At 63.6% G+C, this 24,301-nt stretch overlaps 3 protein-coding genes across 3 annotated transcripts in view; 2 read left to right on the top strand and 1 right to left on the bottom strand.

Annotated features, from left to right (window-relative positions):
* Positions 1–26: 26 nt before the first annotated feature.
* DNPEP (aspartyl aminopeptidase) lies at positions 27–5,274 on the bottom strand. Its single transcript, XM_056350333.1, has 15 exons — positions 5,229–5,274; positions 5,018–5,105; positions 4,846–4,934; positions 4,622–4,735; positions 4,207–4,332; positions 3,962–4,092; positions 3,504–3,588; positions 2,917–3,024; positions 2,604–2,681; positions 2,170–2,253; positions 1,728–1,888; positions 1,534–1,573; positions 1,055–1,156; positions 542–709; positions 27–145 (listed from the first exon to the last, which is right to left on the bottom strand). The coding sequence occupies exons 1-15, from the start codon at positions 5,232–5,234 to the stop codon at positions 95–97; spliced, it is 1,431 nt and encodes a 476-aa protein (XP_056206308.1). The 5' UTR covers positions 5,235–5,274; the 3' UTR covers positions 27–94.
* A 6,545-nt stretch (positions 5,275–11,819) lies between these two features.
* DES (desmin) lies at positions 11,820–17,524 on the top strand. The gene is made up of 9 exons (XM_056350201.1): positions 11,820–12,467; positions 14,197–14,257; positions 14,433–14,528; positions 14,618–14,779; positions 14,871–14,996; positions 15,694–15,914; positions 16,049–16,098; positions 16,374–16,456; positions 16,588–17,524. The coding sequence occupies exons 1-9, from the start codon at positions 11,914–11,916 to the stop codon at positions 16,627–16,629; spliced, it is 1,395 nt and encodes a 464-aa protein (XP_056206176.1). The 5' UTR covers positions 11,820–11,913; the 3' UTR covers positions 16,630–17,524.
* A 2,559-nt stretch (positions 17,525–20,083) lies between these two features.
* SPEG (striated muscle enriched protein kinase) overlaps positions 20,084–24,301 on the top strand; it is a 37,997-nt gene continuing 33,779 nt past the window's right edge. The window contains exons 1-2 of the mRNA XM_056349118.1: positions 20,084–20,492; positions 21,959–22,071. Coding sequence (XP_056205093.1) covers positions 20,084–20,492; positions 21,959–22,071 — 522 coding nt within the window. The remainder of the gene's footprint in view (positions 20,493–21,958; positions 22,072–24,301) is intronic.

The following is a 24,301-nucleotide window of genomic DNA, read 5'->3' as shown; positions in this document are numbered from 1 at the left end:
TACTGAACTCATGGACCACTCGCTGGTGAGACTGAGACAGAGATGCTTTAATGGCCCCAGGGCCGAGCCCACAGCCTCAGCCTCCCCGCTGCACTCAGTCGACCACCAGGCTGCTGCTGATCCCTGGCAGGAGCTCGAAGAAGCCCTGGAACAAGAGAGGCCATCAGGGTGGGGCAGGGGGCCAGGCAGCGGGGGCTGGCAGTGGCTCCCTGTTGGGTTACGTGCATGCGGCGTGCATGCGGCGTCATAGGAGCTACTCGCAGAGAGCAGGACCGCGTCGCCATAGTAACCCATCACTGACTCAAGGCTAGTGCCAGTTGCCATAGGAACCATTTGGGGATGGCAGTCACCAGGGAAGGCTGGGATGCGAGGGGGCACCTCCCGAAGCAGCCAGTACTAGCGCTGCTCCAGAGGGGTAGGGAGCCCAGTGGGATGGCTGGGCTTGGCCCCAAGGTGGGGGTTGGATGGGGACATGAGGATGCAGGAGATGCAGAGCAGCAGGGAGGGGGCTTCGCACAGGATGGGGGAACATGGGGCTCACCTTGAAGAGAGTGATGCTCTGGAGTACCCCTGAGGTACAGCACATCTCCCGGATGGAGTGCATGGCCAGCTGAGGGCAGCCGATGTCCAGCACACGCAGCCCCAGGCGGGAGGCCAGGATGGGGCCGATGGTGGTGCCACAGGGTGTGTCGTTGCGCACCATGAACTCCTGCATGGGGACACAGCCTCAGCAGCTCCCCACGCTGCCCCACAGCCTCCCACATGGGCCCCCAAGCCTGAAGGGAAGCAACCTGGGACAAGAAAGCAGCACCACCCCCAAGCCAGGGTGCAAAATCCTCCAGAGATGGGACACGCTCAGACCAGGCCCCCCTCTCCGGTTCCCAAGCCCGCTCCCCAAGGCAGCCCTGGAGCAGCAGGCAGCGCAGACCCCGGCAGGGACAGACACAGTAACTGAGGGGTGGGCGTCTGGCACAGGCCCCCTCTCCTGAGCCCAGGGGCAGGGCTGTGGCCCAAGCTGGTAACGTTCACAGAGGGCTCGCCCAGCTCTGCTCACCTGCAGAGGGACGCCCACGCGGGCGGCGATGTCCCGGATGACTGCTTCAGTGACAGCTGTGGAGGCATAGCGCTGGTTGCTGTTCACTTTGATGACGGGGCCCTGCAAAGGGAAGGCACCAGTCGGTGGCTCTGGAAAACACACATGTCCAGGCACTGCTGTCTCACCCCAACCCATCAGTCCATTCTCCCCTCCCTGGGTGATCCGTGGGGATGGGGACAGCCCTGCCACAAGGACAGCCCCAGCTCAGAGCAAGGAAGGGCACCAGGACCAATGCTGTGGTTCCAGGTGATTAACACCAGATGTGTGGCACAGCCAAACAGTGCTGCAGGGCAAATGTCTCCCATTTGAGCACTGTTAAGCTGCACCCCGTGACTGTTCTCCAGGGAGGAGCTGGAGGACGGTGCCCGTCCACAGCATTTCATAGCACTGCAGGACAGACAGGCAGTGCCCAGCCCAGAACAAAGGGCTTCCCTCACCTTGTGGAAGGCCGGACGATGATTCTCCTCATGCTTGTCCCTGCAAAAGAGAATCAGGAGTTTCATGCTACAGCCCTCCCTCCCTGCTGCAACAAGGACTGTCCTGTCTGTACTCCCTAGGGAATGACAGGGATAGGTCCCCCCAGCCAGCAGAGCAGACTGCTCTGGCCTGTGACACTTCTCAGACTACTCACACATAGTTAGGGTGCACAGCGTGGGCCATATCAGCACTGATCATGTAGGACTTTGCCACGGCCTCCTCAAAAGCTGTCAGGTTTTGCGGTGATGCTGAGATCCGGCGCAGCACCAGCTCCGTCAGCAAGGACTCTGCACCTTGCGCACTCTCTGACCCCACCTGCCAAGGACCACCATCAGTAACAGCCCATGTGCCATAACCCCTGGCACCACAGGGGCCAGCCGAGTGACAGGATGCTCCCCAAAGCCTGCAGAGCGGCTTCCAACCACACCAGTGCTTCCCACCCCCTGCCTGAGCCATGCTCCACAGAGGGGTAAGCAAAATCCCCCTTGCCCTACTGGGACCTGGGATTTGTCTCCTGCTAGGCAGGGCTCAGGGAGAGCAAAGCACATAGAGCCCCTCCCTGTGCCAGCTACTCCACAGCTGTGCCCCTCACTCACCTCCTCGTTGTCGTAGAGTGCGATGAGACGGACATTGGGCTCCTGGGAGAGGGAGGAGGGCGCTGCACATGAGTCAATCAAGGCCTGCAGGGTCAGAGGAGAAAAGACACCAGCTTGAGTGGTTCCCATCCTGGGAAGGTCAGCACTGAGCTGTCATGAACTTCCCCAGGAGAGCTCAAAGCACCAAGGAAGGGAGCTGTGGACACACACATTGCCCAGTGACAGCCAGAGTCACCCCTGGAAGCTGCTGGAAACCCCACACACCTAGCAAAGGGGCAGCCCCCATCCAGCCCCAGATCTTCAAACAAGCGATCCACCCCACAGGAACAGGCCTCCCTGCAGAGCCTTGGCTCAGCCCACAGCCCTGCTAAGCTGAGCAGAGGTGTGTGGGGGCCATACCGCTGCTTCCAGGCTCCTTTGCCCCTTCAACTCACCTGCAGGGCGCAGTAGCAGCTGTGCAGGTTGTCCAGGCGTGGGGAGAAGATGAACTCATCGAAGGCACCGCCCAGCATCTGCAGGCAGAGAGCCAGGGAGAGCAAGGCACAGGCTCTGGGTCACCAAAAAGCACCTGCCACTGGGTCCCCATTCCAGTTCCCTCACCTCTGCCCCTCAGGAGCTGCCTCCTCTAATTCCACTCAGCTCCTAGCCCTGGCACGCCCCAGGCAGAGGAAGCGTGCCGGGTAAAACCTGTGCAGTGCCAGCCCACAGGCTGCGTGCGGGCACAGGGACACTCCTGCCCTTACTCACCGCTGGCTGTGTATCCGCCAGGCATAGTTCCAGCTCCACAATCTGCTCTGGTTTCACCCCCAGCTGGGGGCAGAGCAGAGAAAGCAGGACAGGGCTGTGCCGCTCTGTCTGGGAAGAAAGCAGAGCGGCGGGCAGAGCAGGCAGTGGATGGCAGGGGAAACTCCTTCTTTCCCCTGGCAGAGCCGTCCCACACCCCACTCACATTGGCATAGTCCTCCCTCCTACTAACACATCCTGTGTTCATGGCTCCACTTTGCACAGGACAGCAGGGTCGTTTACAGGGTGCAGCGAGGGGCTCTCTGCCCCCTCTTCAATCCCCCCTCCCTGCCCTGTCTCCCCAAGGAGGCTGTGACAGCTTTAGGGAGGTTGCACCCCCTTCTATATGATGGCTACAGACCAGGGCGGGAACACAGAGATGGCTGAGCAGACACATTGTGTACACAGCTCTGGGGCAGAGTGGAAGGTTACTATCAGTTCACAAGAAGGGGAAAAGGAACCTGCTGGCAGGTCCCTGAGGACTGGAAATCAAAGTCGACAAGTGTGAGGTCCTAGCAATTGCTCCTGGTAGTCCTTGTTACCTGGCTCACCTGGGCTGCAGAGTTGCAAGGTGTGGCCTCCATAAGCACTTCCTTTTCCAGCTCCTCCTGCACAACAGTGGCCAGAATGGGAACCCTGTGGGGAGGTGATGCCATTAGCTCCCAGGGTTTTGGTCACTTCTCTTGCTTGGGTTACATGCAACCAACCCTTCCTGGGGTGCCTGCCTTGCTCCTCCAGGGAGCAACTGCTGTGTCAAATGGAGCAAGGACACACATCATTTCAAGCACAGATCTATCGTGCCACCTCAGGACACCCCAGTGTCCTGTCCCAAGTCCCAAGCTTAGAAGCATCTCCTGGGAGGGCTCTATGGGGCTAAGAAAAGCCATTGCAGACCTCTCCACTGTGATGAGCGGCTGGCAAAGGGAGAGAGCTGAGGCTGGGCACCACTCCAGCTGGGTCCCAGCCCTCCTGAGGGCTGGCCAGGGGTCGGGGACAAGCCAGGCCTTACAGGTGGTGCTCGGTGTTGGGCCCAAAGTTCTCATTGATGCTGCGCTGCAGATGGATGGCCAGGTGGGGAATGCGGAGGATGGGCCGCTCCACATGTACCAGGCGCTGCTCCAGGCGCCCGGTGGCTGGGTCCTGAAACACAAGACTGCTGGGGCCAAGCCTGCAGGGCTGAGACATTGCAGTAGGTCCCACTCTGGGTGAGGGTCATGGACCCAGAGCTAGGGGCAAACAGCTCGCCCAGCTCACCTTTATAATCACCCTCCCGGCCACGGTGAGGTCACGGTCAAACCAGGTGTTCCAGATGCCCCCTCCATAGGTCTCCACGCCGACCTGCACTGTGCCCACCTGCCCCCGTTTAGAGCGTCGCTTCACCTGGGTGAGAGCAGAGGTGTTACCACTGGCACTTACCCAGGGGTAACCAGCGGGGACTGGGCTGAGCCCGCCAGCGCAGGGCACAGCGAGGTGCTCTGCAGGACAGGGCACGCAGAGGCGATAACAGCAGGTGGGCCAGCGCTGGGGGTCTGCATGGGCTGCTCTGGGCAGCGGACGGGGAGGCGCAGGCAGCCGCAGTGCTGTGGGGCACAGGGGGAGCCAGGGCAGTTTTTCATTGTGGAAAGAAACTGGGGGGCGCCGGGGGAAGGCCCCAGCCAAGCGGCCTTACCCTGAGGCAGGGGCTGTCGGTGTGGGCCCCCAGCAGGCTGAACCCATTCCCGGGCTGGAACTGGCCACCAACGGCGAAGGCGATGAGGGTGGAGTAGTTCCTGGTGACAAAGTACTGCGGGCAGAGGGCAGGGGTGAGGGGTCAAGGGTGAGGGCTCAAAGGACCCGGGTGAGGGGTCAAGGGTGAGGGCTGCCCGCTGCCCGCCGCCCCCCGGCCGGGCCCACCTTCTGCGCCGGCCGCACCTCCCAGTGCTCCGTCTCCTTCAGCTCCTGGAAGCCGGCCTGCAGCAGCCGGCTGCGGCACTCTGCCACCACTGCGGGGGGAGAGCCGTCAGGGGGCCGCACCGAGGGGAAGGGAAGGGAAGGGGAAGGGGAAGGGGGTCTGGCGGCTCCTCACCGTGGTAGGGCGAGGGGCTCCGGTTCACGAACTTCACCAGCTCCTGCGCCGCCGCCTGCGCGGCCTGCTTCGAGCCCTGCGCCGCCACCTGCGGGCACCGCCGTCATGGGACAGCGCCGGGACTCCCCCCCCACCCCAGGCCGTGACCCCCGGGGGCCCGGGGACCCCCCCCAAACCCGGCAGAGCCCGCCCCGCGCCGCCCGCCCGGTACCTGCATGGCCGCCGCCGCCGCCCCGCCCCGCCGCTCCGCCCGGCGCGCCCCCTGCTGGCGCGGAGGAATGCGCTCGGGCGGCCCGGGAGCAGCACCCGCACCCTGCGGCCCGCAATCCGCACCCTAGCACCCTGCACCTGCACCCTGCACTCTGCAAATCCGCACTCTGCAAATCCACACCCTGCAACCCGCACCAGGTACCCTGCACCTACACTCTGCAAATCCACACCCTGCAACCCTCACCAGGTACCCTGCACCCTGCACCTGCACCCTGCAAATCCACACCCTGCAACCCACACCAGGTACTCTGCACTCTGCACCTCGCACCCTGCACCCATCACCACGCAATGCACACCCTGTACCCTGGTACGGAGCCAGACAAACCCAGAGCCTGCCAAAGTCAGCGCAGAGCTGGGGGGGACTGGGTGGGTGGAAGCCGGACCCAGCCAGGACGGGCTGGGGTGGGTGCCAAGGGGCAGGGACTGGCTCCCCAGGGATGGTCACCCGGTGCCACCCCGGGATGCCCTGATTCCGGGCACCAGGTGAGTAGGGGCTGCCCTGAAACAGGGTCTGACCTGCATGCGGCTGTCCCTGCACTGCCCAGGGGTGCAAGTGCACGGGAACACACACGCTTCCCAAAGGCTGGGTGGTTTTGAGGCAAGTCACTGGTGTAAGCCGAGCTGCAGCCTGCCACCCACCCCACCCCACCCCACCGCTGCTCCCCTGCCTTGGCACTGCCCAGCCCTCACACAAAACAAGGCACAAGCCCTTGGTGTCATGTTGAGGACTGATGTCCCAGAGCAACAGCAAAGCACAAGAGTGCTGGGAGTTGGCATGGTGGCAGGGCAGTACCCCAGTTGGCTGCCAGCCCCCGCAGGAGTGCAGCCTGGGCACATTGAGGAGATGGTACCCCTGGGCCTCACATGGATTGGGGTGGCTCCTGCCCTTGGCTGGGTCCCCTGCATGGGCTGGGTGCGGCAGTGGGGTTTTGGGTTTCCATCTGTGTTTATGCATCGTTTCCCAGCAGGATCCTGTGTCTTCCCAGCAATGGGTGTGTGGCCTTAGGAGGGACATAGTAGCCTGTGAGTGCTGCATGGGGACCAGGTACTTGGTGCCAACCAGATTCCCAGCTCCTGGGTCACCAGTGTGGATACGCTGTTAGTTGGAGATGCTGCCCGTGTCCTCGGGACTGGAAACTGGCAGTCCTGGTGACCCTGACCCTGGGACCTGTCGTGTTGGGAGCTCGTGACAGCTCTGGATTTATGCTCCCAGCCCCCAGCACCTGCCTCTCCCCCCTGCAAAAGGAAACAAGCACCCCCACCACCTGGCACCCCACAACCAGACAGCTGGAGGGTCTCCATGTCAACCACAGAAAAACACAGGGCCAGTGCCCCAATGAAACGGGAGTAGGCTGGAAGCAGGTGCCCAGCACCCTGGGCTGGAGCTGGGCTACATTTGCCCCCTGCCCGGCACCCTCCTGCTGAAGGGATGTGGGTGCCGAACAGCCACTGCCCTGTTCCTCCTGCCAGCATCAGGGCCGGGTGCTGCTGGCTGGTCCCCAGGCCATGCCTGGGGGATGTCTGGGGACAATTGCAGCGTGGGTGACTGGAGCCTACGGCCCCCACAGCTAGTGGGTACCTGGTGGACATGGATGCCCAGGGCAGATGGGTCCCAGGGTGGGTGGGTGTGCAGGAGCAGGGGGTGACCAGAGCTGGGGTGGCCGGGGCAGGGGGTGAGTGGCAGGGCCGGGTGTGGCCCTTGCCCAGCCCTGCAGGCTCAAAGCAAAGGGCAGTGCCTTGGCATGCCGCAGCTATTCCTGGAGCAGCGGGGCTTCCAGAAAAAGCTCCTGCTGGCTATTTCCGGGTGGGCTCTGAATCACCCCTGGCTGGATGCCAGGGGCTGCACAACACCTGCCGTGGCTGCCCCCCACCCTGTCACCACGCTCCCGGGAAGGCACAGCTCCTGTTCCCGTCCCTCTCTGCCCCACAGACCCCCTGGTGCAGCAGGGAGCCCTCCAAACTGGCACCAGCTCCTCCTTGGGGTGTCTGCAGCGAGCTGCTGGGCTCAGGCGTGTGCCTGGGGATGCCTGGCAGGGGCAGGACCTGTGGGGACAGGGCACCGTGCCCCTTCCCACATCCCCTGCAGCCCAGGGTGGGGTGCTGTGCAGGCTTTGCTGCCGGCAGCCTTCCCTGGGGGGTGGGGGGTGGCTCTGGCGATGGGCAGCCGGAGCTGAGCCCCGCTGGAAGGGGTTAACAAAGATACGAGCCGGGACAGAGCCTGTAAATACAGCCAGAGCTCCAGGAAGTGCCACCCCCTCCACCCGATGCCTTCCAGGCTGCCTGGACCCCCGCCCTGCCAGGAGGAGTGCAGGGATGGCACCCATCGAGGTTGTCTGTCCCCCCCGCTACATCCCGGCCCACGTGTCTGAGCATGGGAAAGTGAAATCACTGCCCGGGCATTGCTGGTGGCTGAGCGAATGGCCACCATGCCTTACATGAGCCGCCAGTGATGCAGCCGGTGATCGCTACCTCATCTCCCTGGCATGAGTGATGCTATCGAGGCCTGCAGGAGAGCAGACAAACACTGCAGCATCCTCAAGGACCTTGAGGGCAGCCAGTCATCCCCACATCCATGTGGACCAGAAGGGCGCCTGGCACCCCAGCATCCCCATGGCCACTGGCACAGGTGAATGTCCCCATGGACCATGAGGACCAATTGCCATCCTCAGCCTGTTCCTGGGCTGCAGGGATGGGTGAACACCCCTAGCACCCCCAACAGATTGCAGGGATAGCTGGAGATGTGTGATGGGGGAGGGTGTATGCCTTGAGCACCCATATGGATGTGTGGAGGTAGCTGATCTCTTCCAGCACTTAAATGACCCTGGGAACAACAGGTCAAACCCAGCATCCTTGTGGAGCACAGAGGTAACAGCTCACCCCGAGGACCTATGAAGACCCAGGGGGGCAAGCAAACACCCTGCAGCATCTATACAGGGGATAGCTGGACACCTCCATTATCCACGCATGCCGTGGGGCAGCCAGGCGCCCCCAGCATCCCTGTGCCATTCAGAGACAGGCCATCATCCCCAGCATCCCCATCACCTGGGACACAGGAGTAAGGATCAGGGGCAGCCAGACACGCTGTGTGCCCACATTGCCGGCCCCAAGTCCTGGTGTGGGCAAAGGCATGGGGGCAGCTGGGGTGAGCAGTGGGTGGGAGGCTGCAGCTTGTAGGGCACCCACCAGCTCTCAGGACCCCAGTGGGCCAGGCTGGGCTGCAGTTCAGGCAGAGAAGGAGAACAATCTCCTATTTAGACAATAGCACGTGCCCTGGGTCCGTCAGCACCAGAGAATGGGCCACACAGTCCTTCCCTCTTAGGGTAACGGCGCCTGGGAGGCTCATGGCTGTAAAAGGAGCGGGATGGAAGGAGACGGCTGGGGGCCAGGAGGGAGGAGGATGGATGCCCTTGCTGCCTCATTCCCATCTTTCCGCTCACCCCTGAGCCAGGGCCAGGCATGGGGGGGGCATGGGGGCCCTGGCAGCAGGGTACAGGGCTGAGGAGAGGCTGCCCAGCTCCAAGCCCTGAGAGGTGCATAGCACGGGTAGGCTGTGCCCAGTTCCCCGTGTGGCTTAAATCCTGGGGGAGCAGTGGGGAGGGAGGTCCGGGGAGGAGGGGCAGATGCAGGATGCAGCTGGCTTCCCTCACAGGGATGTCATGACCGGAGGGAGTTGTTTGACGTTCCAGCTCTCCCGACGCCTTCCCGGCAGCAGCCTTATCCCAGGGCTTGGTGGGAGCTGGGGTTGGGCCAGTGTGGGGGCTCAGGGGCCACTTCCCAAGCTCCATTGGTCTGGGTCAGCCCAGCCTGGGATGGAGCCTTGGGGAGGCTGAAGGGGGCTGGGCTGGACAGGAGGCACTCCTGCACCGCTGCTATCTACAGCCTCCGCACTTTTTGCAGCCCCTGGGGTTTTAGTTGGCATGGAGCACTTGGGGCTGCGTCCCTGGGATGGGACTCAGGCAGGGTTCCTGGTTCCTGCTCCTTGTCCCCTGCTTCCTGTGCTGCCAAACTCCACACGCAGATGGGGCTTTCCTAAGAGGCTGCGGAAATTCCAAGGCATTTGTCCACACTCTGCAAGCCGTGGGGCCCCTGCCTGCACAGAGCCATCCCAGAAGGCTGTCACGGCAGCTGTGGAAGAGCCACTTCAGTTTGTCCTAGAGTAGGGTCAGGAGGATGCTCCTGGTTAACCGCTCTTTGCTGCTTCCCTCCTAGCAGCAGTGCCCAAGAGTGCATTTCCCCTCCATGGGGCACCCCAACTCTGCACCTCCCTGCTCTGTGGGGTGAGGATAGGGACAAGGGCTCTCCAGAGTGGGGTCTGCATCATCCTACCTGAAGCACCAGGCCAGAGTTGTCAAGCACCACTGGACACACCACCCCTGGGGGGGTCATCCTTCCCACCCCCCTAGTCAGCAGGGCAGAGGGATGGGGTCACGGGAAGGGACAGCTGAACAGTAGAGCTGCCACTATGCTGGCACACAGCCCTGGGGTACCCTGTGCTGGTGTGGGCACCCACCTGCCCCTCTGCACCCCAGCCAAGGCCTGGCACGCCACCCTGCTGGCCCTCACAGGGCAGGCAGGGCACATGTGTGGGGCTTAAGGATGACAGGGCATGCTGGGAGCAGGGCCAGGAGGAGCAAGGATGCAGTCTTTTTTTCCATCTTCTCCCCCCTCGGCCTCAAACCCTCCTTCCTTCCATCCTCCCCCCTTTGCTGGGATGAAACAACCCCATCTGGAAATACCTTCCCTTTTAAAGGCAGGCTCCACCAGGCAGCGTGCACCCTCTGCGAAGCTGCCACATTACGCTGCCACTAGGCAGGCGGGAGGCGCTCCAGGGATGGGGGGTTTGGGGGGACAGAAGGGGTGCAAGGCATTGAGCTGCGTGGCTGTGGGGCCCAGACCTTTGCTGGCCCCCCAGGTGGGAGGGAGCAGGCAGGCAGCAGCCAGGAGTGCCACCCAGAACCGGGGCAGTTGAGGATGCTGCTGTGACCAAGCCCAAGCCTTTGTCATGCTGATGCTGCCGTGGGTGAGCCCTGGCATCTACTTTGCAGCCAGAGGGCCAGGAGGTGCGGGTCCATGCAGGACTCAGCGTTGCTCCGGCTGCTGAGTCATCCTGTGCCCAGTGGCACGTGGCAGTCCCCTCTGCCATAGCTTCCAGGGACAGAGGTGCTGGGGCTGTGCCAGGCTGATGTCAGCCAAAACAGCCCAGCTTGTAGGGCTGGCGGTCACCAGGTGTGCCAGTGGGCCTGGGGAGGAGGTGGTGCTGCCCATGCGAGGGGCAACCCCCGAGGGGTTCTCCCAGCACAGCCCCCCTCCCTCAGGATGTCTTCTTTGGCTGGCATGGGTTTGTGCATGGCCTCAGGGGTCCCTGCCATAGCCCACTGCCCGTGCAGGAGGTGGGAAGCTTTGGTGGGGGTCCTGGGGTAAACTAGGGTATTCCTCATTCTGGGAAGATTTGGGGAATTGGGCTGGGATTTCTGATCCCCAAAATACTGACAGGCCAAGGCAGAGGCTGAGGAGACTGGGCAGAGCTTGCAGCACCCCAGGATGATCTGGGGACCTTGTCCTGTTCTTGGGGTGATGGGGACCAGAGAGGGACTGGGGCTGCTCCAGGCAGAATCCCTATCCAGCCATACCCTCCACACACCTGGCGCAAGAAGGGTTAACAGGTTGCCTCCCCCGGCTATAAATACCTATGTCCCATGCATATGAGCTCGGGAGGCTATTTTGGTTGGGTGCCTGCTGCTTCGGGAATGTGGAGGACCCGGGGTGGGGGGGGTAGGGGGGTGTGATGTCACCCTCACCGGTTGCTGGGCCCCAGCACCTGTTAGGGGTCACTCAGCAGCACCCCGAAAGCACCCAGCCCCAGGCTGGCACCCAGCTCCCCGTATCAGAAAGAGGGGTTTGGGTGGTGGGTCAGCACAAGGGCACTCAGGGCAGGGGTCCTACCACATCCCTCACTCCCCAGGGCTCTCCCTTGCCCCCCCCCCCCGTCTGGGGGTGGGGGCTGGAGTCTGGCACCATATGGAGAACTGAGCCTGGTGTGCTTGCTATGGGGTGGGTCAGGGCATCATCAGGAGCATTTTGGGGTGTTCAAGGCCAGTTTGGGGACTGTGACTACTGGGCATAGGGTCTGGCTCAAGGGGCTCAAAGTAACAGTGTGAAGGGCTGAGTCCCTTTCTTTCCCCCCTCATGCCAGCCCAGGCCGTCGTCTGTTTGTCTGGGCACCCCCAGGTGGCACTGCACCCCGACGGGGGGGTGGTGGGGGTGGGGAGCTCACCACCAGCCTGCCCCACTTCCTCCCCTAGCACCCCCAGGGCTGGGGCAGTGCAGTGGGGGTCGAGGGGTGGCTGATACACTGGTAGAGTCTGGGAGTGCCCGGGAGTCGACGGGCATCGTCGTCATCTGCCTGGGGTGGGCAGGTGAGGGGCAGTGGGCGGGGGCTGGCGGCTGTCCCCCCTGCAGCAGCATCCCCCAGCTGCCCGGCAGCAGGAGGAGCGGGTGATGTCAGCAGGATACAAATAGCGGCGGCGCGGGTCCCCTCCCGAGCCTCGAGCCTCGCCGAGCTGCCGGCCGCTCGCCAGCCCCGCTGCCTGCTCCCTGCTCCGGCCTCGCCGCCCCACGCCGTCACCATGAGCCAGTCCTACTCCTCCAGCCAGCGGGTCTCTTCCTACCGCCGCACCTTCGGCGGTGCCTCCCCGGTCTTCTCCCGTGCCTCCTTTGGGGGCAAGGGCAGCAGCGGCAGCTCTGTCACCTCCCGCGTCTACCAGGTGTCCCGCACCTCCGCTGTCCCCAGCCTGTCCAGCTTCCGCACCACCCGCGTGACACCCCTCCGCTCCTACCAAAGCACCTACCAAGGTGCCGGTGAGCTGCTGGACTTCAGCCTGGCCGATGCCATGAACCAGGAGTTCCTCCAGACCCGCACCAACGAGAAGGTGGAGCTGCAGGAGCTCAATGACCGCTTCGCCAACTACATCGAGAAGGTGCGCTTCTTGGAGCAGCAGAATGCCATGATGATGGCTGAGGTGAACCGCCTGCGGGGCAAGGAGCCCACCCGCGTGGCTGAGATGTACGAGGAGGAGCTGCGGGAACTCCGGCACCAGGTGGACCTGCTCACCAGCCAGCGGGCCCGTGTTGAAGTTGAGCGTGACAACCTGCTTGATGACCTGCAGAAGCTCAGGCAGAAGTAAGTAGGGGGCCCTGGCATGTCCCTGTGGGCATTTATCCATGCATCTCCATTTCTAGGGTAGGTGGTTGCAGAGCTCCCTCTGGCAGCCCCTCAGGTGCTCACTGCCATCCTTGTACCCCACACTCGGAGCCGATTATGGCCTTACTACTCTGTCCCCCTCGTCCCATCCCCTAGGGTGAGAGAGCACCCCAGCCGTGCTTCTTGCTGGCTGCACCCATGTGCAGGGCACTTTGCAGGTTGCCAGGTCCTGACCTGGTGGCTGTGAGTTTTGGGAGGGAGAAGGGCACCTGCGACCTGCTGCACCAGTGCTGGGTGCTCCCCGACACAGGGCATGGGGCAGGCGGTGGGGAGCTGACCCAGCAGCATGCGGCAGTGCGAGGGAAGTGCCCACAGCCTGGGCATCTCAGCAGGGCAGTCCGGATGGTGCTGCCAGCCCTCGCCAGGTGCCCAGGCAGCACCCAACGGGCAGGCTGGCTCTGGCAGCAGGGGTGTCCTCCATACCGTCTTGCAGTGGGGCTGAGGCCAGGCTGTGATGCCATGGGATCTTGAGAGCTGGGGGATCAGAGTTCCCCCTCCCCAGGGTCCCCATCCCTGCTCACACCAGGGAGGGCTGCCAAGCCCATGGGTGAGCTGAGCCCTGTGGGACAGACAGATGGACAGAGCCAGCCAGGCAGGGCGAAGCAGGGGGGAGGATGGCCCTGGGGGCCACCAGCTCCCCATGTGAAGGAGGGGGAGGAGGAAGCGGCCACACTTCCACAGGCCTGCCGTGGGTGTCCATGGTGCCCCAGGAGCAACAGGGACTCCCCAAGGATGCTGTGGGCCTTGCTGGTGCTGGGGAGGGGGCTGGGGCCAGGGGGTAATAGCCACAAGGGCGGCCAGGCTGAGTGACCCCCCAGGGACTGACCAGCATGGGGGCACCCGGCATCAGGGACAGATGCTCAGGGGAAGCTGCTTGTTTTGATGCTGGTCTGCACCTTCTCTCCTGGCCCCTGTGCCCCAGGAACACAGAGTCCCCATCTCCTGGGGGTGACACCACCTGCTGCCTCCCCCTGCAACCCCAGCCTCTGCCCCAGACAGCCAGCACTTGGGATCCTGGCGGGGCAGAGCCCCTGATGCTGGGAAGCTGGGGGTGGCGGCAAGGAGGACCCCTCAATGTCAGGGGAGCAGCAGGGCCCAGAACAAACGGGTGTTGGGTTCCTGCCACCCCGTGTGCCAGCACTGCCTGGGCACCTCTGCCTCCTCCCTGCTGCCTTCCTCCCGACCCGCACTGCCCCCTCCTGTGGCACAGCCTGGCTCCCCAGCCCTGACCTTGGGCTCACACCCCAGTGGTCCCCACTCCACACCCCATCCCACAGCACCACTAAGAGCTGTCTGTCCTCCTGCTCTCCCCACGATGGCTCAGCCGGTGGCCATCCCTCAGACCCCCCAAGCTGGATCCTGCACCCTGTTGCCCCCGGCTGCCGGCCACTCTCCCCTATAAGGGCCGGGGCAGCGCACGTGGCACCGAGCTGACCTCATGCCTTTGTGCTCTCTCCAGCGTTGACTATAATAGGGAATGGGAGGAAGAGCCCCTGGCCTCTTGCCAGCCCTCCCGCCGCCTGCTGGGACTGCAGGACAATCCGCTGTCTTCTCACCGGACCATGCTGGGCTCAGGGACAGCTCAGGGGGACATCGCCGCTGGGGGATAGGGCTTCCTCTGGACCTCCCTAACCTCCCCTCTTTGCAGGCTGCAAGAGGAGATCCAGCTGAAGGAGGAGGCTGAGAACAACCTGGCTGCTTTCAGAGCTGTGAGTACCTGTCCCTCCAGGGTGGCACAGGGCCTCCACTGCCCTCCCACCCCCATCTCCCCCCTGGCAGCCTGGCCCCAGCACCAGGGCATGGGCCTGGGCACAGCTTTACACCTTCCTTCCCTGGTGCTCACCTGCACCACCCTCTGCTACCTCTCACTCTGTGTCCCCCCAGGACGTGGACGCAGCCACGCTGGCACGCATTGACCTGGAAAGACGCATCGAGTCCCTGCAGGAGGAGATTGCCTTCCTCAAGAAGGTGCATGAGGAGGTAGGTCAGGGGTGTCCCCCTTTCCTGGAGGCACCCAATGGGGATGAGGGACAGAGTGGGTGCCCTGAGGTGTCACCTTGTCCCCCCAGGAAATCCGGGAGCTGCAGGCTCAGTTGCAGGAGCAGCACATCCAAGTGGAGATGGACATCTCCAAGCCCGACCTGACGGCCGCACTGCGGGACATCCGTGCTCAGTATGAGAGCATCGCTGCCAAGAACATCGCGGAGGCTGAGGAGTGGTACAAGTCCAAGGTGTGGGAGGCAGCGGGCTCTGGGCTGGCCCTGGCACAGCAGGTCCCAGCCTTCCCAGTGGCCATGCCCACTGACCCTGGTCTCTCCACAGGTCTCTGATCTGACACAGGCAGCCAACAAGAACAATGACGCGCTGCGACAGGCAAAACAGGAGATGCTGGAGTACCGGCACCAGATCCAGTCCTACACCTGTGAGATTGATGCCCTCAAGGGCACGGTGAGCTGCGGGCAGTGGTGGGGAGATGACCAGCTTCCCTGCAGGGACCTGCTGCTCCAGGGATGCTCTGGGACATCTCTGGGGTGGGGGGCTCTTCCCAGCAATCTGAGTTGCTGCCATGGGGTGACTTGTACCCAAGATTTGGGCTGCGCCTCTCCCAGTGGAAGCCTGTGCCTCTGTGAGATGTTTTGGCAGAGCCCCAGGGTCAAGGCGCAGATTGCAAAAGGTTCCCCAGCCTTGGAGGCTCCAGGCAGGCGGGCACAGGGTTCAGGGTGTCTGGTTGCAGGCTGGGAAGGTGGCTGCAAACAAACAGGGCACAACAGTCCCATTTTGGCACAGTCATGGTCACAGGAGCCAGCCAGCAGCCACCAGTGTGGCAGTGCCACCCCTGGGCAGCCCTCTGGTGCTTCTGCACCTCTCCATGCCCTCCTGCTGGGGTAGGATGGCTTTGCTGGCAAGCCTGGGCACCTGGGCAGAGGGTTCTGGGGTTGCCCAGCTTGCCCCTGCCAGACCCTACTGTGCAGCGCTGGGCAGACAAAGGGTGACAGCTACCCACCACGGTCCCATATCAGCTGGACCCAGTCCAGGCCTGACCACGGGTCTCCCCTAGGACCCCTGCAGCATTTCCAGCTCCCACCACAGGTGACTCCTGGTCCCTCTGGGTCTCCCCCATTACTGACCCCCCCTGTGCCCCCAGAACGACTCGCTGATGCGCCAGATGCGGGAGATGGAGGAGCGCTTTGCAGGGGAGGCTGGAGGGTACCAGGACACCATTGCCCGGCTGGAGGAGGAGATCCGGCACCTGAAGGACGAGATGGCTCGGCACCTGCGTGAGTACCAGGACCTGCTCAACGTCAAGATGGCCCTGGATGTGGAGATCGCCACATACCGCAAGCTGCTGGAGGGCGAGGAGAACCGGTGAGCAGCAGTGGGGCAGGACAAGGTGGGGGGACTAGCAGGGTCAGCTGTTTTTTGGGGCTCCCACTTCAGTGAGCAGCTGCCCAAGGGCTGGGTCTGGCTGGCACTGAGCTCTCCCCTCCTTGTTCCCGCAGGATCAGCATCCCCATGCACCAGACCTTTGCCTCTGCACTCAATTTCCGAGGTCAGTATTGCCCCATGAAGAGGGGGACTTGCGATGAGTCCCCAGGGGTCCCCAGTGTGGGGGCAAATCTCCCTCCTGGGGGGCTGCAGCTAGGCTAGCAGGGCACCCATGGGTGCCACGCTGAGCCCCTGCTGTGGGAGCACTCAGTTGGGTGTTGCCATGAGCTGAGGGGGAGTTAAGCCAGGGCTCCTGAAGCCCACCAGTGGCCCCAGCCCCACTGCTGTGCCCCATGCCACATCCCTGTGGTCCTATCTCCTATGTCCTCCTGCCCGCAGAGACCAGCCCAGAGCAGCGTGGCTCCGAGGTGCACACCAAAAAGACCGTGATGATCAAAACCATCGAAACCCGTGATGGAGAGGTGAGCACAGGGTGGCACCAAGGTGGGAGGGGGGTGGGGGGGTGGGGGGGCCGGGCACAGCACCTGTCCCCGTGCTCAGGGACTCCAGTGCTGGCACGGCATGGCGTCTCACGGTGCCTCTCTCCCGGCAGGTGGTGAGCGAGGCAACCCAGCAGCAGCATGAAGTGCTGTAGAGGAGGCTGCTCCAGCAGCCCACTGGCACCTTCTGTCCCTGCCTCCGTCCCGCCGCCAAGCCCCCCTCCTGCTCCCCACCTCGCCCCCCGGCGCTCCCCAGCACTGCCTGAGGGCTACCCCTATGCAGGTGCCTCCAGGCCCCCTGCACCCCCCGGGCTTTCTCCTTTGGCTTCAGAAGGCTTGCTCTGCTTTCGCAGCTTCGCAGCCGCAGTGCCAGCATCAGGATCAGGCCCGGGCCAGGGGGGCGGGGGCGGCAGGAGGGAGGGAGGGGACAGACAGGAGGGGCTGGGGGGAGCAGGTGGTGGCCTGGGCCAGCTCCCCAGAGAGCCGGACGGTCCCAGCAGCGGGTTCTGGATCCCCCTGCAGCCTCCTCCATGCACTGGGCAAGGGCTCTGGGTTCATCCCACAGGAGCGGGGTCCCGTCCCCCCCATGCCGGCACCACTGGCCTCCCTGGAGCTGGCACTTTTCTGGGTGCATGGTGGTGGTGGTGGTGCTGGGGACAAGCGGGTTCTGGGCTGAGCCCCCTGTTCTCTGCCCAGGTCGGAGCCAGGGTGCTCCCAACCTGTGTCCCCACCGGCCCAGGGGTCTGGGGCCCTGTGCTCCCCCTGGCCCAAGAGGCAGCCCCGTGGGGCAGAGGAGGGCAGCACCCAGCTCTCCCTTTGCCCAGCAGCAGGAGGCTGTGTGGGGCCAAGCTCATGAGCCGAGAGGGTACCCGTAGGTGGACACAGGAGAGAGGAGGAGTGAGAGAGTGGGAGAGAGCGGGGAGAGAAGGAGAGGAGCCAGAGAGAGGCCCGGGGGCCAGGGCAGGCACCCCCATCCCTCGCCCCACTGCACCCCCACCCCACTGCATCTACGTGACTCTTCAGGCGGCTGAAATAAACAGCGGAGCATCACTCCTTTCTCCCAGTGCATCTCTGGGGCAGGGATGGGATGGGGTGGCGGAGAGGTGGCACGCGGGGGGGCATCGCATGGGCCCCCAAGGCTGGGCTGGGGTGGATGCAGGGTCAGCATCCTCCTGAGCTGTTTCTTCCCTAGGCTGCTGGTCCCCCCAAAACATGTGTGACCCTCACACTGAAGGTGCCCCAGAGCATTTTGCTGCCTGTGGTGGTGGATTTTCCAGTTGCGCTGTGTCAGGGAGCCCTGCTAGGACTGGGGACAGTGCCAGCCAAGCCCTGAGCAGCTTTGGAGGGGCTCTGGTGTGACTGTCCCTTGTGTCTCCCCCATACACCCTGGGCCTCACACCTTGGTCTGGTGGCTCTCAGCCCCACAGCCACCTTGTTTCTGCCCTCACCCAGGCCAGCCCTGCCCCAGACCCACACTTGCCCGGGACCTCTCCAAGCACGCCCCCATTGCCACCGACCTGCAAGCAGAGCCCCCCTTATCTCAAATCTTTCTCCACCCCAGTATCCCATGGACATCAGCCCCACCACTCCAAGCCTGCCCCCACCTCAGGCTGAAACTCCAGCCTTATCCTACACCCTGTGCCCTCTCCCCGCCAACACACGTGCCCCCCTCCCCATGGCCAGGGTGTGGGGTCCTTGGCTTCAGCTCCTTCAGCCCAGCGATGGGGGAATGCAGCAGGGGAGCCCGGGGTCAAGCATCCCACGGGGGGGAGAGATTCAGGGCTGCTCTGCCCTGGGAGGTGTCAGAGGGTCTGCACCCCACTTGGTGCAGCAGAGCCCTGGGAGAGCAGAGGGCTTGGCAGCAGGTGGCGTTTTAGGGACAAGGCAGGTGCTGCTGCCAGCAGCGGGGAGGGGTCCGGGGGGTCCCTGATGGAGAGGCCAGCGTGGCGAACCCCAGTTTTGGCTACGGGGCCGGCCTGGGCCAGGGGGGTGTTGGATTTCAAGGACTGTCTCCAGCAGGTGGCCCTGTGACATCGAGGACGGTTGTCAGGTCTGCCCCGGGGAGAGGCGACACCTCCCTCCCTGCCGGGCCCAGGCTGGCGGTGGCAGGGCTGCGCCCCTGGGGCTGGGGGGACAGGCAGGGGACACAGCAGCCCTTTGCCCGCAGGGCAGTGCCGGCAGCGGAGAGCCCCCCAAGCCTCTCGCGGGCTTCTCCAGCCCAGAGACCCCCGTGCTTGCTCAGTTGCTCTGCAGCTGGGCTGCAGGTCTAGCAGGGCAGCAGCTCTGGTGTGCTCCAGCCGCTCAACCTGGGGGGATCCTGGCACCTTCTCCTTGCCGGTGATGCTTCACCGATGCCGGCGCCTTGGCCTGGTAGTGTGCCAAAGCCAGTGGGGCTGGTCTGCAGCTGGAAAGCAGTGTGCCATGTCGCTCACATCCTGCTCACTTGGATTTACAGCCCCCAGCGAGGGCGGCTGGGGCCAGGTGCCCAGACGTGTGCCATCACACTGGGAGCTGGAGGAGCCCTGCCTTGCCCGGGGGAAGCGAGGCAGCACACGGCAAAGGCAGTCCCTGCTTTATTGCTGCCTGGAGCGCAGCAAGTGGGAGCAATCGTGAGACACCCCAAATCCAAAAGCGGGGTGCTCCTGCTCCAAGCAGGGCCTGAATGGGGAGCTGGCTGGGACCCACGCTGTCCAGGGCAGCGAGGCAGGGACTCAGTGAGAGAAATGGGGTTTCACTGTGTTTGCAGCCTCCTGGTAGGGTGGATGTGGGGTGAGCAGCGATGCAGCAATCCCCCCTCTGCTGCCTGCTGGGGATGCGGCAAAGGGGACACGTGGGGCTGGCTCCTGCCTGGGGTCTCTCATTGCAGGAAGCTTGAAGGTGTCCTTTCCCTTCACATGCCACCAGGGTCTCTCTGTCCCAGTCTGGTGACACTGCTGGAGAAGGCAAAGCGGGGAGGAAGGCTGGGTCCTTCCCACCCCCCCCCCAAGCCTCACTGCTAATATGGAAAGGCTCTGGCCCCTTTTCTATCTTTGCAAGAGGAGCTGGGCTGCAGGGCCGGGGCGGCGGGTGCGAGAGGGGGAGCCCAGCCAAGGAATGTGACATATCAGAGGCAGCTGCCACTTGGAGAGAGGGAGCAGAGGGAGCGCAGCTCACCGGGGGCTGCGCGGGACGGGACGGGTGAGGGGGGGGGACGCCACGGCCCCAGCACCGGGACAGCTCAGCGAGTGGCCAGCATCCGCAGGACTCACACCCAGGCCGGTGGAGAAGCAGGTGCCGAGGTGCTGGGCAGGCTCGGGGTTGCAGCAGAGCATGGGGTGTGGGTGCCGCACTGCACCGGGCACTCGGTGAGTGGTGGCTCAGCGAGTGACAAGCCGAGCCCCAGCCTAAAAATAGGCCCTTGCTTGCCCACGGCGCTGCGACCTTCGGGGCTGCAGCCGGTGGGGGGGAAGCAGTGAACCAGACGGCACCTGGGCCGGGGGGCCACACCTGCCCCGGGACCCCTGGCAGGCACCCAGCACCCCCGGGCTGCAGGCAGGGGGAGAAGAGGGGCACGGTGGTGCCAGCTTGGGGTGGTGGGGGTCACGGGCGTGGGCAGGGGAGCTGCAGACCATGCACCGAGCGCAGGGACGTGGTGGCACGGGTAGGGCCAGTGGGGAGCCTCGGGTGGCCCCACCAAGCCCCGGCATCCCGCCGAAGCGCGCCAAGGTCACGGCGGACCCTGGGGTGCCCGAGGAGGGCCCGGCTCGCCTGGCAGCACCGTGTTTTGTGCGGAAGCTGAAGAATGCAGCTATCGGCACCGGCTGCGACATCCGGCTGCGGGTGGTGGCGGTGGGCAACCCCCGGCCCAGCCTCCGCTGGTACCGAAACAATGAGCTGCTGGCCCCACGTGGGGAGGAGTACGGCACCCTCTGGATCCGGGACAGCAAGAAGGAGGATGCTGGTGTGTACACTTGCATCGCTGAGAACGAGCGGGGAGAGGCCATGACCAGTGCCGTGCTGGCCATCATTGACATGGAAGGTAAGAGTGGTGTAGCCGCTGGTGCGGCCCTGAGCACAGGTTTGTCAAGGGTGGCAGCAGCGCTTTGCAGGCTCTGGCCACAGTGCATGCCTGGGGGCGTCCAGGGCTGGTCTTCATTGTGCCCACTGCGCTGCAGGCTGGGGTGCCCAGTGCCAGTGCCGGCAGCACTGGGGCAGCTCTCTGGCCTGGAGCTAGCATGTGGCTGCAGTGTCCACTGCCAGGCCGGGCAGGGTGCCAGGGCCAGGCACGGAGGTGTCAGGAGCATGTGATGCCAAGCCTGCTTGGGGCAGGAGGAGAGAGAGAGAGAGCAGGAGAGAGATGTGGCTCAGGTGTGTGGCACTGATGGTGCCACCTTCTGCAGCCACCCACACTGTACCTCGGTACCCCCCAATGCCCCTGCATGTGCCACTCCTGTGCATGACAGAGCCGCCCATAGCATCACCATCGCAGCCGTACCAGGCACTGGGGTTGCACTGGACTGGGGCGAAGGGGCAGGAGCTTAACACTGCAGGGGGTTAAAGTGGGTGGAGCCTATGTCCTGCAGTGGGTGGGGCCTGATTTTAATTGACAGGGGTGGATGCAGCTTTTCCTGGTACCCAGAGCCCCCTAGCAACACCCACTGCCCAGCTCCTCATCCCTGGCTCCTTGGGCGCACAGGGAGTGCATGGGGGCTGCTGCAGGCCCTTGCATGGGTGGGCCTCATCCTGCACAGGGGGCCAGGCAGGTTTGGGGCTCAGCCACCTCTGCCCCAGGATGGATGCTACCTCCCCAGGGTATTGCAGACCTGGGTGTTTGGGAGCATGTGGCACTGGCCAGTGGCATTGCACTGAGACATGAGCTGTGGTGCCTGTGTGGGGACAGTGAGGGCAGGGAGTGAGGGTGCTGAGCCTGGAGGGTCTGAGGAAGTAGCTGCACCTGGGGCTTTGCAGCACCGGAGGTGTGCTGGAGATGCTGCATCTTGAGTGGTGACTAGGGAGCAGTGGTGGGGGCAGAAGGAGCCTTGGTTGTGCTGAAGGGGAGCAATGCAGGAAAAGGAGGAGTTGCTGTGTGTGAGCTGGGAGGCTGCAGAAGCATGGTGTTCAGAGGATGGAGGAAGTTGTACATGCTGCTTATGGGCCTGGTGTGGGGGCAGGGAGTAGAGAAATGCAGAAGTCTGCCTCGTGGTGGGTCCGTGCAGGGTCACTGTGCATCGCATCTTTGGGGACCGTGGCACTCTGTACTTAGATGCATTGTGCTGTGTATGCAGAAAGAGTGGGAGACATGCACTGCCCCAGGGGCAGGAGCAGCCTGTCCCAGGAGGTGTGTGTGTGTCACCCTGTTCTCCCATTCAGCTGTGTAGCTGCATCTCTCCATGGCACTGTTGGCCTGGGCCCCCCTGCCTCTGCCCAGTGGTGCGGCACCACCTGATTTCCCAAGGTGCCTGTTCCCGTTGTGCTGACGCACTCATCCCTGTTCCCAATTCCCAGCCACCGGCCCTCACCACCGCCTTTCTGGAGCAGCTGAGGGAAGGACAGAGCAGCCAGGATTGCCTAAGGTGCAGGGTGAATATTGCCCTGCCCCAGGTGCTCCTCCCAGTGAGGTGAGCAGCCCGTGGATGCACTGCCATTGAGCAAACAGCTGCCCAAAAAGACAGCCCCAGGGCAGAGATGCCTCTGGAGCCATGAAAGCTCCAGGCTGGGTGAAGATTATGGCAGCCCCCAGTGCGGCTTTGTGCTTGCCCTGGAGCAGAAGGGTCTCCGTGGTGTGGTATGCTGTGGCAGTGCCCAGGGAGCACCATGTCCTGTTGGATGCTGGAGAGCGGTGCTGGTGTGGAGGTGATGGGATGTGGTGGGGGGTCCAGCTGCGTTGTCTGGCCCTGCTGTAGGGTGCTGGTAGTTAGCGTGTTGTTACCCCAAGGCCATTTTCTCCATGCCAGCAGCCAAGCGGTGGGGTGGGTCATTGCGTGAAATGGAGGAGCTGTGCCACTGCTCTGCACCCGCCCGCCCTGACACCCTGCCAGGATGTGTGCCGAGGCTCACCTGTCTCCGGCATGGAGGTTCTGGCTGCTCAGGGGCTCCCCACATGCCCTGACAAGACTCAGCTCTCAGGGGACTCTGGAAGTTCCGCTGGTGGCTGTGCTGGGCAGGGGCACACCATCCTTGTGCCCTGGGGGGCCCTGAGCTGGGCCATTGGCCAGTTATGGGGCAAGGGGTGTGTATGCAAGGTCCCCAGGCAGGATGAGGCATTTCTTTGGGTTCAGAGTCCTGGCCCCCCAAGTCTGGAGGTGTTGGGGTGCCCTTGCTCTGTTTGCCTCCACTAGGTCAGGGTCTCCAGGGGGCACAGAGCCCAGTCCTCCACCTTCTGTTCCTGGTGAACAGGCCAGGCTGCAGTGCTCTGTGGGACCAATGCTGGCTTTGCCCAAGGTGGCTCAGGTCACTGCTGGTGGGCTGGGGGGGCTCTGTGCTGCCCAGCTCCACGCTCAGCACCAGCAGCTCCTCCTGCACCAGCTCAGCATTCCCCCTTGCTCACACAAGCCCGATTTAGCTCCTCTAATCCCTTGCCCTGAATCTGTCGCTCCACCCCACTAATGATTTTCTCCTGCTCTTCTCCCAGGTCCCCTGAGTGCGTCAGTGCCTGGTATAGGGAGCGCATGTGTGGGGCTGGCCAGGCAGCTGGGCACAGGGGTTCCCAGGTGCACACCATCCCTACCAAGTCACACTATCCCCGCTGTGTCCCATCACTCTGCCCCTCTCCTGCTGCAGGTTTTCCCTCGTGCCTTGGCTCTATGGGCACAGTTAGGGTGTGTTGGCCCTTATCACGCCAGCACCAGGCTGGTCCAGGGGCTTCCCAGTTCCATCCAGGGACCCTGCAGACCCTTCTAGTCAGCCCTGGTCCGCACTGTGTCTCCACTGCCTCCAGGCTTGCTAAAGCCCGTATCACCTCTCAGCTGCATCTCCTGATTTTTTTCCCCTGTAAACCGGATTAAATCACCTCTTAAGAACCCAAGCTAATCTCCTTTTAGAGCCGAGCCCAGCCCTCCCTTGCCATGCCAACTCTGCCTGATCCTCCCCACCAGGGCTGCCTCTTGTTTCAAGGTTGGATGTGTCCATCTTGGGCTCCCAGTACAGGGTCTTGCTTCACTCGCCTCCACCTGCAGTCAGCAATCAAACCGTCTTGGAGTCTTTCCTCTGCCCAGGGAACAGCCTGCACCCGTCTGGATTTGGGGGCAGGGAAGGGGGCAGGAGCTGCCTGGGCATGGCAGCCCTGCACGGCCCCTTCCTGTCCAGCCCTGAGGTACAGTGGGGCAGTGTGGCCATGCTTTTGTGGCTAGTGCTGCGTGGCGATAGCAGTGGCACCCCAGTGGGGATGGCTGCACTAACTGTCCCTGCAGGGCTCAGTACCTCTGACCATTTATCTTGGTGCCTAATTTTGGTCTGTTACCTTACAGGGCCATGCCTACATTTAATCCCAACTGCCCCTTCCCTCTGGAGCCCCTGCCAGTCCTGCTCAGGGACCACATGGGGCTTAAGGCCTCCTTTTGCTATCTCCTCCCTCCTTTGGGACCCTCTGGGGCTGCTTCAGCTTCCCCTTGCTGTCCCTGGCTGTCTTCGCAGCCCCGGGGCACAGCAGCATCTTGGAGGAGCCCGGGATGCAGCAAGGCTCCAGCCCAGGCTGCCATGCCCTGCCATGGGGTGGGCACCATTCCCGGCTGTGCCAGCAGAGGGGCTGCTTCTGTAGGGCTTCTTGGCCTGTGTCACCCCAGGTGCTGGTCTCAGCTGGTGCCCCTGCTGGACCTGGCCCTCGAGGTGCCCGAAGCCCCCAAGCACAGG

Source organism: Falco biarmicus, chromosome 8, assembly GCF_023638135.1.
Source record: "Falco biarmicus isolate bFalBia1 chromosome 8, bFalBia1.pri, whole genome shotgun sequence".
Classification (NCBI taxonomy): Eukaryota; Metazoa; Chordata; class Aves; order Falconiformes; family Falconidae; genus Falco; species Falco biarmicus.
Note: the sequence above shows the minus strand (reverse complement) of the source record. Positions and strands in the feature narration are given on the sequence as shown.